Consider the following 12,015-nt stretch of genomic DNA (forward strand, 5'->3'; position numbering starts at 1 on the left):
CTGTGTGGCAGTCCCAGAAGAGGTACGCCAGGGGCGAGCCAGCCCCTCGGCATGTCAGGGAAGGATAGGGGTAGCTGGAATGTGGGGGGAATGTGGAGGGAAGGGGAATGTTTATGCATGGAACAAGACTAAAGAGGCACTGGGAGCCAGGACTCCTGGGTTTTATCCCCAGCTCTGTGAGGGGAGTGGGGTTTAGGGTTAGAGCAGGGGGGTTGGGGACTGGGAGTCCAGATTCCTTGGTTCTTTACCCTGCTTTGGAAAGGGAGATGGAGTCTAGTGGTTAGAGCAGGGGGCTGGAAATCAGTGGGACCTTGGGCATATCCCTTACCCGCTCTGTGCCTCAGTTTTCCTATCTATAAAATTACAATAAAGGCAAGAAGCTCCTTGCCTGGGGAGTTGGGAGGCAAAATTAATCTCTGCAAAATGCTCTGAGATGCATCAATCGTGTAGGTAAACCTTCTCCCCCACCCCACCCCAAACTGGGTAATCGGGGAGGGGGAAGGAGTCTGGGAGCAGGGGATGGGGATGGGGGGAGCAGGAAGAGGTAGTGGGGAGGATAGTGGGGTCCCATAAAGGTGGAGGTGTCTAAATACCAAGAGGGAAATTTCATTATTGCCCTGTAGCAGCCCCCCGCCCTGTGCCACTTGGGGGACACTCCTGGGGGGTGTCCTTGTTTCACATGCTTTCCCCCCCAATCTGGATTCTTGTGTGCGGGGGAGGATCCCAGGTCTCAGCCAGGGAGAAACACTGACCCACTCATGTGGGGATGGGGGAGGTACATGCTGCATCCCAGACACACTGTGAATGACCGGGTCCCTGGGTGCCCCCCCCTTGCCCTGAAGCTCCATGGCCCCTCCCCAACACAGCTCCCTCTGCCCTGGGTTCCAGAGCCCCCCCAGGACTCACTACAGTTTTCTCTTTCTCCCTGCCCAGGACCAGCTCCCCCATCCCCCTGTCGTATCAGGGAGCCCCGCACACCGGGACCACGAGGGATGGCGGCAGCTTGGAGCCCAATCCTGCTGCTGCTGCTGCTGTGGGGCCAGTCGGCAGGTGGGTGCCAGGGGAATAGGGAGGCCAGTCTGGCCACACTGGGAGATCGATGGGCGGAGAAGGGGTGTCATCAAATGGTTAATGTGTGTCCCAGTGTCCTGCTTCCCCTCTAACCTAGACAAGTGGTTTTCATACCTTTTGTATTGGTGACCCTTTTCACGCAGCAAGCCACCGAGAGTGACCCCCCTCCCTTATAAATTAAAAAGGTGGGTAATTTAATTGGGGTTGTGAGCTCTGTGGAACTGGCAGTTCGCAACCTCCCTGCAACCTGCTGAGGGCTCACGACTCCCAGTCTGAGAACCGCTGCACTAGCCCCCACTCCCCTCCCTGAGCTGGGGATAGAACCCAGGAGTCCTGGCTGCTGTTGTCCATGATCTCCAGCTCCCCCTGGTCCTGTTCATTTCTGGGGGGCAGGAGCTTCCCCTTCTGGGCACAGACCAGCTGCCCCCAGTTTGGGCTTCGCACTCCTATGTCTGGCTCCTGCTGACCGGGCCCTTTCTCTCTCCTCTACAGCCGCCTGGCGCTGGGCCCTGTGCCGGCCCAGCCCTCTGTCCACTCGCCACCCTGTGCTGGGCTTCTGGGAGCGGATCCGCACAGGCTCGGGCTGCGCCAGCCGGGGGCGCTCAGCCTCAGGCCGGGAGGTGCATGTGATTGTCATACGGGGGCCAGCGGGGAGGATGGGAGCCAGACAGGTAGGTGGGAGGGGGTGTGTCTGCCCTGTCCTCTTCCAGCCTCACCCTGGGCCCCCCACCTCAGCTCCATTGCCCCCTGCCCCATCCTGTGCCCTCTCCCTGCTCTCTCCCCCAACTCCACCGTCTCACCCCCGCCCTCCACCCTGCCCCCTTCTGTCCGCCTGACCTTCCTGGTCTCTGTCCTCCACCCTGTGCCCCTCAACCTGCCCCTTCCCTCTGCCCCATCCCCTCACTCCCTACCTTCTACCTTGGCCCTTTCACCCCTCCTCACTCCCTGCCCCCACCCTGCCCCACCCCCCTCACTTCCTGCCCTTCATCTTGTACTCCCACCCTGCCTCCTGCCCCTCCACTCTGTACCCCACAGCCTTGAGCCCTGCCCTGCATCCCACATGCCTCCCTTCCAGTCTGTGCCCCATACCCCCTCGCCCAGTCCTGTCCCCAGCCCCCAGCTCCATAGTCCTGCTTCCTGTCCCCACCACCTCCCATCCCAACCCCTTGGCCTGTGCCACCACCACGCCCCTTCCCCCAACCCTCCTGCCTCACCCCCTGTCCCCACCACAATGTGCCCCCTCTCCTCTAGCCTCACCTCCCGCTCCCTGGTGCCCCAGCCCCTCTGCCAGCTACATGCCTGCCCTGGGCCCCACAAACGTCCCTGCCCCCACAGCCCTCACACGCGTCCCTGTGCCCCCAGCCCCATGCCCTTGGCCCCTCCCCTATGGGCCTGGAGCCCCTAATGCAGGGCCTTCTTCTCCCTCCCAGGTGAGCCTAGAACTGGGCCCAGCCCCCCCTGGCAGAGCCCCCATCTTCGTGCTCAGCTCCCCGGCGCCCGTGGTCTGGAGCCTCCAAATGGCCCAGGTGGCTCGTGGGGAGCAATGGACCTTCCAGGTGTGGGGGGGCAGCTGTGGGGCTCGGGTGAGGGGGTCTATGGGAGGGGAAGGTGGGAAGGGGGTGTAAGAGGGCTGGCAGGGGAAGGCAGGGACATCGGGGCAGCTGGAGGAGGGTGGGGCAAGCAGTGAGAGTGGAGGAGGTATGGGAGGGTTGGGGCAGGTGAGGAGCGGAGCTGGCGCAGGTGTGTGGGGGAAGTGTGGGGCCAACAATGGGGATTGGAGGAGGGGAGGGCCGTGGTGGATGGGGGGGTGGAGGTAGCTGTGACAGGGGCAGGTGAGCAGTGGGGGTGGTGGAGGGGTGGGAAGGGGGGGCTGGAGGTCACTTTTCTGGACTGGGGCTGGAGCAGGGTCTCTGGATGTGGGGCAGGGGGATGGGGTGCAGAGGGGCAGGGTGGGGGCTGGGGAATTGGGAGCATTTGGAGGAAGATGAGTTTGGGCCCAGGGGCAGTGAGAGGAGTGGGGTGGGTGGAGAGGGGCTGGATGTGGGAGGGGCTCTCAGGCTGAGGGGCAGTGGGGATGGGGGCACAGGCGGGGAGGCCGAGGTATTGATGGTTGGAGGATCCTCTCCCCGACAGTTACCCCTGGGGCTAGGAGGTGTGAGGAACCCAGGAGTCCTGTGGGGGCTGGGAGCTGAGGTGGGAGTGGGGGGTATGTGGCACCCCATTGGGGGATGGGATGTCCATTCTCCCAGTGACCCCTCATCCTTATGCCCCCCCTACAGGTGTCCCTGGGGTCCAGAGTCTCGGCCCTTGGGGGTGTCACTGTCACTGAGACCCGGCTGCCCCAGACCCCCCGAGGGCTCCTGCGCTGGGCGCATGAGGAGCATGGCGGGCTCAGCTCCCTGGCTGCGTATCGGGGCGTCAACATGGTCTATGTGCAGCTGGGAGACGGTATGGAGGGCTGGGGATTGGACCCCCGTGTCAATGGGGGGAGGGGCTCCATGGGATGTGGGGTTCAAGTCCTCATGTCAGTGCGGGGAGGAGACCCAGGGGGGGTGGGGATTGGACCCCATTTCAGTTGGGGAGGGGACCTCGGCGGTTGGACCCAGCCCCATGTGCCTGAGGGAGGGAATCCCAGGGAGATATTGGGGGATCTACCCCAGGAATCCCCCATTCCTTAAGGGACCTCTGGGGTTAACCTCCCCCAACCTCCCCAGCCCCTCTGCATTCTCGCTCCCAGATGGGGTCTTGCCAGGTGCCTGCAAACTTCGCAGGAACTTCGTCTCCCCGACCCACTTTGCCTCCGACCTCCAACCACGGCCCCTGCGGGGCTGCCTGACCTCTGACCCCCCTTGGGACCCTGAAGTTCACATCATCCTCTCCAAAGGAACCATGCCCGGGTACGAACCGTACATCAGAGCATCCTCCAGAGCTGGGATAGCGGGGGGCTGTGGGTTGGGATTGAGGGGCACCAGCAGAGCTGGGGGCAGGGGAGAGCCCAGGGCTGGGATAATGGGGTGGGGTGGGGAGCGCTACGCATCAGGATTGAGGGGCACCAGCAAAGCTGGGGGGTGGGGGGAGCCCACAGCAAGGACAGAGGGGGCTTTGGGTCAAGATAGAAGGGCACTGGCAGAGCTGGGGGGGTCCTCCACCCCTTTTGTTGCTCAGCCCCATGGCAGGAAATTCCCAGCCCAGTTGATTGGGGGGGGTCCCTGCCATGTCTCCAGGCCCCCAGCCCATCTCACTGTGGAGCTCCAAGCACCCGGAGGCTGCTGCTCGCCCCAGCGGGAGCTGATCGTGGTGCTGAAGAGCGAGGGCGCCACCAGTTGGCTGGTCCGAATCCACCACGTGGCCGGGCGCCTGCGAATCCTGGTAAGAGAGGGGCTCCCTGGGAATGGGAGAGGGGTTACAGGGGCCAGGAACAGCCCCCCATCCACAACCCCTCCATGCACACAGGCTGCTCCCCTGTGACCCCTCCCCCCCAACCAGTCTCTCCCCCATGACTCTGACCTTTTGGCCTGATGCCCCATGGCGTCTGCTGAGCCCTCATGACCTTTAACCTCTGATATGTTTTCTCCTTCTGGCCCCAGCCCACTCTGGCCTGGTGTCCCCTTTTGCTAAGGTGAACCCAGGAGTCCTGGCGCCCAGCCCAGCTCTGCTGGTTCCAAGCCCTCTGGCTCCTGACTCAGTGGCTGAGGTGGAGCTGCCCCTCTCTGGAACTTCCCAGCCACTCCTTGCGCTGACACCTTGTTCACCTGGTCTGCTCATTTGTATAGCATTACCCATGATGCCCTGCTCCAGCCTCAGCCTGATCACCCTGAGCTGGAGCAGGGTCCAGGTTAGCCTTGGGCTCTGTCACTCTGCCCTTCCCTCCATTTCCTTACAGGCATCCCACGAGGTCTCGGTCAGCAGCACAGAACCAGAACCGGACCTGGCTGTGAGCAGCAGCGTGTCCCTGGGCCTGGCCTATGCCAGCGACCCCATGGCCTGGGCAATGGAGCAGGGGCTGCCTGGGATCACATCTTACACAGAGGCTGAGCAGGTGAACAGGTTCCTGGTCATCGTGGGGCTGGATGGTAGGTATCTCCTTGGGGGCAGGGAATGGGCACAAGGTGCAATGCCATGGGGCCATTAGGGGGCCCACCTGACTCAGACCCTGCCCTGCCCCCAGTGCGGGGGGAGCTGGGAGCTGCAGTTCTGCCCTGTGGCCCCCTCTCCCCAGGGACAGCCAGACCCTTGGTGGCCCCCAGTGATGGGCGAGGCTCATGCCCCTGACAATGCCCTCAGAGCTGGCATGTCTGCCCCTCCCAGGGCACCATTACATCCAAAACCCCAGTGCCATGGTGAAGGGGGGGAATATGGGGACTAGGACACAGAACTGGGCAGTTCTCAATCCAGCCAGCAGGGGGCAGAGTTGCTCTCTTTCTCTCTGTCCCCTCACCCTGTTCACCATCCCGCCTTGTTTCCTTCTTCCCCTCTGCCCCCTCACTCTGTTTTCTCCTGCTAGGGGACCCCAAGGCCCCCCACCCCTCCATCCCGCTCCCCAGACCCGCCAAGATCTCCGCCATGGTCTGGGAGAGGAGCCGGGCGGCCTCGGGAGGCAGAAACGCTGTGGGGCTGGCGGGAGCTCTGTCTGTGGCATGTCTGAGCGATAGGGTGGCTGTTCATGTCAACAAGGACATGCTCCAGGTGAGGAATCCCCTTGTATAAACAGTTCCTTCAGTGCGGCACTAGGGGGCGCTGTGCTGCAGGGAGTGTGGTGGGGACTCAGCAGGGGGCACTTTCCCCGCACAATCAGCGCTGGCCCCAGGGCGGCACTAGGGAGTGCTGTACTGCAGGGAGTGGGGGAGACTTAGTAGGGGGTGCTCACCCCTCGCAGTCAGTGCTGGCCCCAGGGTGGCACTAGGGGGCGCTGTACTGCGGGGGCTCAGCAGGGGGCGCTCTCCCCTCCCAGTCAGTGCTGGCCCCAGGGTGGCACTAGGGGGCGCTGTGCTGCGGGGAGTCAGGTGGGGGCTCAGCAGGGGGCGCTCACCCCTCCCAGTCAGTGCTGGCTGTATCAGTCTCATAGTCTCCCCCCACCCGCCTCGGCCAGGCTGCCAGACTCTCCCCAGCCCGAGTGACCCTGCGGGACCCCAGCTGTGCAGCCCAGTCAAATGGCACCCACTTCCTGCTGGAGTCTCCCCTGGCTGGCTGCGGTGCCCTGCGCATCCCGGCCCTGGACCCCACATTGGGCGTCTGGTGGTACCAGAATGCGGTGAGCCGGGGGATAAGGGGCACAATGTGGGGCTGAGAGTGCATGTGGGTGGGGGGAGACGTGAAGTCAAAGAGTCTGGGGGTCTGCAAAGGGGCTAGAATGTTAGGGGAGTCGAGGGGACCAGGACAGGGCCAATGGGGGCTGGACAGGGCTGGAGAACAGGGTGACACTGGGAAACTGGAACTGGGGAGGAGTGGGAGAAGTGAGGATTGGGAAGGCTTGACAGAACAAGAAGCAATGGTCTCAAGTTGCAGTGGGGGAGGTCTAGGTTGGATATTAGGAAAAACTCTTTCACTAGGAGGGTGGTGAAGCACTGGAATGGGTTCCCTAAGGAGGTGGTGGAATCTCCATCCTTAGAGGTTTTTAAGGCCCGGCTTGACAAAGCCCTGGCTGGGATGATTTAGTTGGAGATTGGTCCTGCTTTGAGCAGGGGGTTGGACTAGAGCCTCCTGAGGTCCTTTCCAACCCTGATCTTCTATGATTCTGAGGCTGGGGTTAATGGGATGACTGGGGGAACTGGAATTCTGTGGGGCAGGGAGAATTGGTCCTGGCTCTGGGCTCTGCCCCCACCATCCTGGGGTGCTGGGGTCTCGTCTGATGCTCCCATGTTTCTGATTGTGCTGGTTGCTCCCCACCCCTCCCCCCATTTTCCCCTCCCCCCAGGTGGTGCTCCAGGGCAGCAGGCCAGGGGCAGTGCCCAGGGGTCCCCCACTCCTGGTGGGACAGGCTGAAGATAGCTCGGAGTCCATTGAGGTGGGCGAGGGGGGAGGGGAGGTGTCTTTGGCTGGGCGGTTCTGGCGCCGCTGTGGGGTGGGTCTCTCAGGTCCTTTCAATAGGGGAGGACCTGGGATTGGTGGGTTCCCTCCCAAACTATTGGGAGCAGCACTGGGCCCGCTGCGAACCCCACTGGGCTGGGTTGGGGGTTCCTGGCTCCCAAGGGCTCCTGGCTCAGTGGGGACCAAGCAGCAGCCGTGGGGAAATGGAGAACCTTGGTTGGGGAGGTGTCCTAGGGTTTGGGAAGACTGAGATAACTGGGGAGTCTCTGGGACTGGAGTTCTGGGGGCTGGTCCCCATGTCCCCTATACCCCCCACACCCTCTGCTCCTCTCCCACAGTTCTCCTGCTCCTCCCCAGCCCTGAGCCAGCCGTCCCGCTCTGCTGAGCCCATCCCGGATCTGCCCTTTCACCTGGGCCGTGTCCTGCTCAGCCTGGAGGTCTACAGCTCCGAGGCCTTTGCCAAGGTCCAGGGACCCTGCACGGTGTCGGCCAACAGCCGCGTCTTTGTGGAAGTAACTGCGGGGGAGGCGCCATCCAGCCCCATGGCACTGGAATCCTCCTCCCCTCTACCCCAGCAGGCCTGGGGCTTTGCCCAGGGCCCCATCACCTTCGGGAGGGTAGATCTATGAGGGGCTGTGCTAGCTAGGTCCCCCCCCACCAGGCTGGTTAACCTGCTGGAGCTGTGGGGTCCTCTCCCCCAGGCCCTTTCCACACCCACAGGGGGATTGCTCCAGGCTCTGGGGCAGGAGCTGTGGAGAAAGTTACAATATTAAGCTGGCAGGAGGTGAGATTGGTGGTGGTAGAGCAGGGGGCTGGGCTCTATCCCCGGCTCTGGGTGGGGAGCGGGGGTCTAATGATTTAGAGCACAGGGGGCTGGGTTCTATCCCCAGTTCTGGGAGGGGAGCAGGATCAGGGATTAGAACGGGGGTGGGTGCCAGGACTCCTGGGTTCCAGGCGTGGGGGTGAGATCATGTTTGTGGAGTGGGACCCAGCTGGCCTGAGGCATCCCATCCCCTCCTGAGCTCTCCCCAACCCTCTGTGCAGGCTGCGCTGGCTGCCTTCGACCCTGGGCTTAGCTTCAGCATCCGCCTCTGCTTCCTCTCGCCAAGCTCCTCCTCCTTGCTGGACTCACCCTACATCCTGGTGCGGGGGGGCTGCCCGGCCCACCCCGACGTCTCTCTGCACCCGCCCCACACGGGGGCTGCAGGCCGGGCATTGTCCCCCAGCTCCCAGGAGCTACAGCGCCTCAGCTTCCTGCTCCGGCCCCTCTACAATGACTCCATCCAATTCCTGCACTGCCGCCTGGCCCTCTGCACCCAGGAGCCCCAGGGCCAGGTTGGAGCCTATGGGGGCGTCCTCCCCAAGGTCTGTACCACGCTGCCGGATAACACCGGGAAGATAAAAGCCCAGCTACTGCTGCAGCAAAGGGGGGGGGGGGGGTCTCCTTTAGCTCAGGCGGCAGCGTGGACCCAGTTCTACCCTTGCCTCCAGGGGTTGTCCCCCAGGCTGGATTTCTACCCTGGGCTGCAGGCAATGCTGGGAGCACCTGGAGGGCAGGGGCTGAATCCCCCAGGCCAGTACAATGGTCCCTGCTGGGGGCGGAGGGAGGGTGCCCCAGGGGGCCAACTCTGCCCGTGGGTTCAACGCTGCAGGGGCTGCTCTGGGAGGAGAATGGAGTCTAGTGTTTACAGGGCCAGGCCCCCTGGCTTCCACCCCCAGCGCTGGGGGAATTTGGGGTCCAGTGGCTGGAGTCAGGACTCTTGGCCACAGTTGTGACCCCTGGCAAGCAGCTGGGGGAAGGGGGAAAATTTCTCTAGGACAAATCCGTGCCGATCTATACCAATTAGAACCAGCGTGGCTGGGCTCAGGAAGTGGGTGGGACCTCAGGGCTGGGACCAGTAGGGTGGAGGGAGAGGCTGGGCTTGGGAAGGTTGGGGGTGGGGGGTGAGCATCCAGTACTGGGACGAGGTGCCTGTCTGAGCCTTGTCAGTTTCAGTGTGGGCCCCAGGCCGGGGCATGCCCCAGCAGCCGCGTGGGGGAGCCGAGCAGCGGGCGGTTCCAGTACACCTTTACCAAAGCCATCATCGTAACGGTGGGGAGCCTGACCAGAGCCACCAAACCCACCCCAGGAACAGGTGAGACCTGGGATGGGCTGGGGGCTGGTTATGGGAGCAGGCACAGAGACTGCAACACACCAAGGCCCTGATGCAATCGCCCTGCAGTGCAGCACCCCCTAGCGCTGGGCTGCGAACCGGGGTCAGCACTGACTGCCAGGGGAGAGTGCCCCCTACTGAGCCCCTGCCCTGCTCCCTGGTGCACAGCGCCCCCTAGCACTGGGCTGGGGCATTGGGATCAGCGCTGACAGCCGGGGGAGAGCGCCCCCTAGAGGAGATTAGGGGCTGTCTCCATTGTTCTCTCAAAATGTTTCTGGCTTCTTTGTCCTCTCCCAGCAGATCCCTTTCCGGTGCCCTTTCCTCTGGCTGGCAGGAGGGGGAAGGTGCTGAAGGAGGCACCCCGGCCAGAGCAGGGAGAGACCCTCCCTGGTAAGAGATGCCCTCTTGAAATCACCCCCCCCAAGTCCCCTGGTGGCCCACTTGCCTTGCAAGCTGCAGAGAGCATATAGCTCCCCTTGGTTTCAGTGGGAACAGAGGTCATGCTGGGAATCAGGATTCCTCGGTTCTATTCCTTGTTGGGGGGGGGGCTATTGGGTGAGAGCAGGGTGGAGGAGGAGTCTGGGAGCCTGGACTCCTGGGTTCCCCCCCCCACCACCAGCACTGGCTCTGCATCTGCTCCTGGGGGTGGCTGTGGGGCTCACTCTCCCCATTCCCCACAGTCCCCCTGCCCCAGGGCCTGGAGCTGCCCACCGTGGTGGGCATCGTCTTCTCAGCTTTCGTCATCGGCATCTCTCTCACTGGGGGGCTCTGGCTCATTCACTCCAGGACAGGTAGGAGGGGCTGTCGGTCGAGGCGGGAGATGGATGGTGCCCCCATTGATCCAGTTGCCGCCCATACCTCCCCCCCATGCCAGTGGTTCCTTCCTAGCCAATACATTTGGGGGGTGGGAGTGGGCTTGTCATGTGTCACATGCATGTGTGTGTGTGGGGGGGAAACCAGGGGACTCCATGGGAACTCTTCTCTGTACCCTGGAGTCTAAAGCTGCCAGCATCCCCAGAGCCCCAAGGAAAAGCCTCCTTAACTCTGGGAAGGAACTGGGAGGGAATCTTGGAGCCAGAACTCCTGGGTTCTGTCCCAGCTCTGGGTGGGGAGTGGCATCTAGTAGGTTAGAGCAGGGAGTGGCTGCGAGCTAGGACTCCTGTGGGGCTAATGGTTAGAGCAGGCTGAGAGTCAGGATGTTGAAGGGTTACTGATTCCTAGCCCCCATCCCGGCACTCTGCCATCCCCAGCCCTTTCTCCTAAGCTCTGACAGCCCCAGTCCTGGTCCACCCCCAGGCGCTTGGTCTGTCTTGTGACAAGTTCCACAGAGAGCCTACGGGACTCCCTGCCACGAGGTCTAAGGATTTAGCTAGCATCAAATAAAACTGTCTGTCTATAGCTAAGGAGTGGGGTGGCAAAGGCAGGGTGGGATGAATCCAGGCAGCAGATGACACTCGAGGATGGGAGAGGCAGCGGATTCAGTCTTGACAGGGATAATCCTTGTTCCTTGCTATGAGCCGGTGGAACTCCTTGCCACAAGGCCTCTGTGGAGTTGGGAGTTTAGCAGGGTTCAGGGGGGGATTTGATGGTTCTACTGTGAATGAGAACAATCCAGAGACACCAACGTGGCTGCCAGGCATACCCCTGTGCACGGTTATGGGAGCAAGGGAGAGGGTTGGGAGCAGGTGACGCACAGCGGGCAGGGTTGGGGGGAGGGGACGCACTGGGACAGAGCAGGGAGGCAGGGCATGGGACTCACTGGGGCAGAGCAGGCACTAGGGACTGAAAAGTGAACTCTGAAGCTCAGCGCCCCTCTGGGGCTGCCTGGGAAATAACCCCCCCAGTTGAGGAAGGTGGTACCGCAAGTGTGGAGATGGGACCCCAGCCCTGCGTGGGGCCGGGTGTATGGAAATCACCCGGCGTGGGTGGAATTCACTGCCGCAGGGTGGGACATTAAGCTGTGTGGGATGAATTGGGCTGTGGTGTGTGGTGGAGCATGGGTGGGAGGGGATGGGAGCATAGGGTGGATGGCGGCAGGGCCGGCTCTGGCTTTTTTGCCGCCCCAGGCAGAAAAGCCTCCCGCCGCCCCCCGCCCCCTGGCGGGGAGCACGGTAGGGGAGGGCGCCGAGCCCGGCCGTGGCCCTGCTCTCCCCGGCCGGCCGGAGCGCCGGCAGGAGGGCGGCGAGCCCGGCCGGGGCCCCGCTCTCCCCGCCCGGCCGGAGCGCCGGGAGGAGGGCGGCGAGCCTGGCCGCGGCTCTGCTCTCCCCGGCAGGCTGGAGCGCCGGGGGAGGGCGGTGAGCCCAGCTGGGGCCCCGCTCTCCCCGACTGGCTGGAGCGCTGGGAGGAGGGCCGAGATCCCGGCCGTGGCCCCGGATGGGGGGGCCTCCACTGACCCATCTATCTGTCTCCCTCTGGCAGCTCACAGGGGCCTCCCTGTCCATGCTCTTAGGGATACGCTGGCACCGGCCCCACCATCACCACCTGCAGGCGCCCGGCCCTGCGGCTCCCGGGATCAGCAGCCCATCGGACTCTGCTCAGCACAGCCAGGGAGGCGACTCGGGGAAGGGCCTCTCCACCTGGCCCGAAGAGTCCCCTCCCTGTGACCGGCGGCCAGCGGGCGGCAGGCCTCGCCCAGGCATCGGGGCTGCAGCACCGGCTGGTTCTTTGCCGGCTGCGGCACGTGTTTGCGCTTTGTGGGTATAAATGTGACCGCGGAGGACGCACCGGCGCTGCCCGTGTGTTATTGCTTGCGGCGTCGCTGCTG

At 63.4% G+C, this 12,015-nt stretch overlaps 2 protein-coding genes across 3 annotated transcripts in view; both read left to right on the top strand.

Annotated features, from left to right (window-relative positions):
• MAP2K7 (mitogen-activated protein kinase kinase 7) overlaps nucleotides 1–3,492 on the top strand; it is a 65,356-nt gene extending 61,864 nt beyond the window's left edge. For both annotated transcript variants that reach the window (XM_054012995.1, XM_054012996.1), the window contains 4 exons: nucleotides 934–1,050; nucleotides 1,564–1,742; nucleotides 2,502–2,627; nucleotides 3,351–3,492. In XM_054012995.1, coding sequence (XP_053868970.1) covers nucleotides 934–1,050; nucleotides 1,564–1,742; nucleotides 2,502–2,627; nucleotides 3,351–3,400 — 472 coding nt within the window. In that variant the 3' untranslated portion in view covers nucleotides 3,401–3,492. The remainder of the gene's footprint in view (nucleotides 1–933; nucleotides 1,051–1,563; nucleotides 1,743–2,501; nucleotides 2,628–3,350) is intronic.
• A 189-nt stretch (nucleotides 3,493–3,681) lies between these two features.
• Nucleotides 3,682–11,974, top strand: TGFBR3L (transforming growth factor beta receptor 3 like). The gene is made up of 12 exons (XM_054013018.1): nucleotides 3,682–3,968; nucleotides 4,296–4,440; nucleotides 4,955–5,144; nucleotides 5,576–5,757; nucleotides 6,161–6,322; nucleotides 6,986–7,075; nucleotides 7,437–7,610; nucleotides 8,143–8,463; nucleotides 9,095–9,233; nucleotides 9,549–9,641; nucleotides 9,932–10,042; nucleotides 11,670–11,974. The coding sequence occupies exons 1-12, from the start codon at nucleotides 3,682–3,684 to the stop codon at nucleotides 11,852–11,854; spliced, it is 2,079 nt and encodes a 692-aa protein (XP_053868993.1). The 3' UTR covers nucleotides 11,855–11,974.
• Nucleotides 11,975–12,015: the final 41 nt, after the last annotated feature.

Source organism: Malaclemys terrapin, chromosome 23, assembly GCF_027887155.1.
Source record: "Malaclemys terrapin pileata isolate rMalTer1 chromosome 23, rMalTer1.hap1, whole genome shotgun sequence".
NCBI classification, from domain to species: Eukaryota; Metazoa; Chordata; order Testudines; family Emydidae; genus Malaclemys; species Malaclemys terrapin.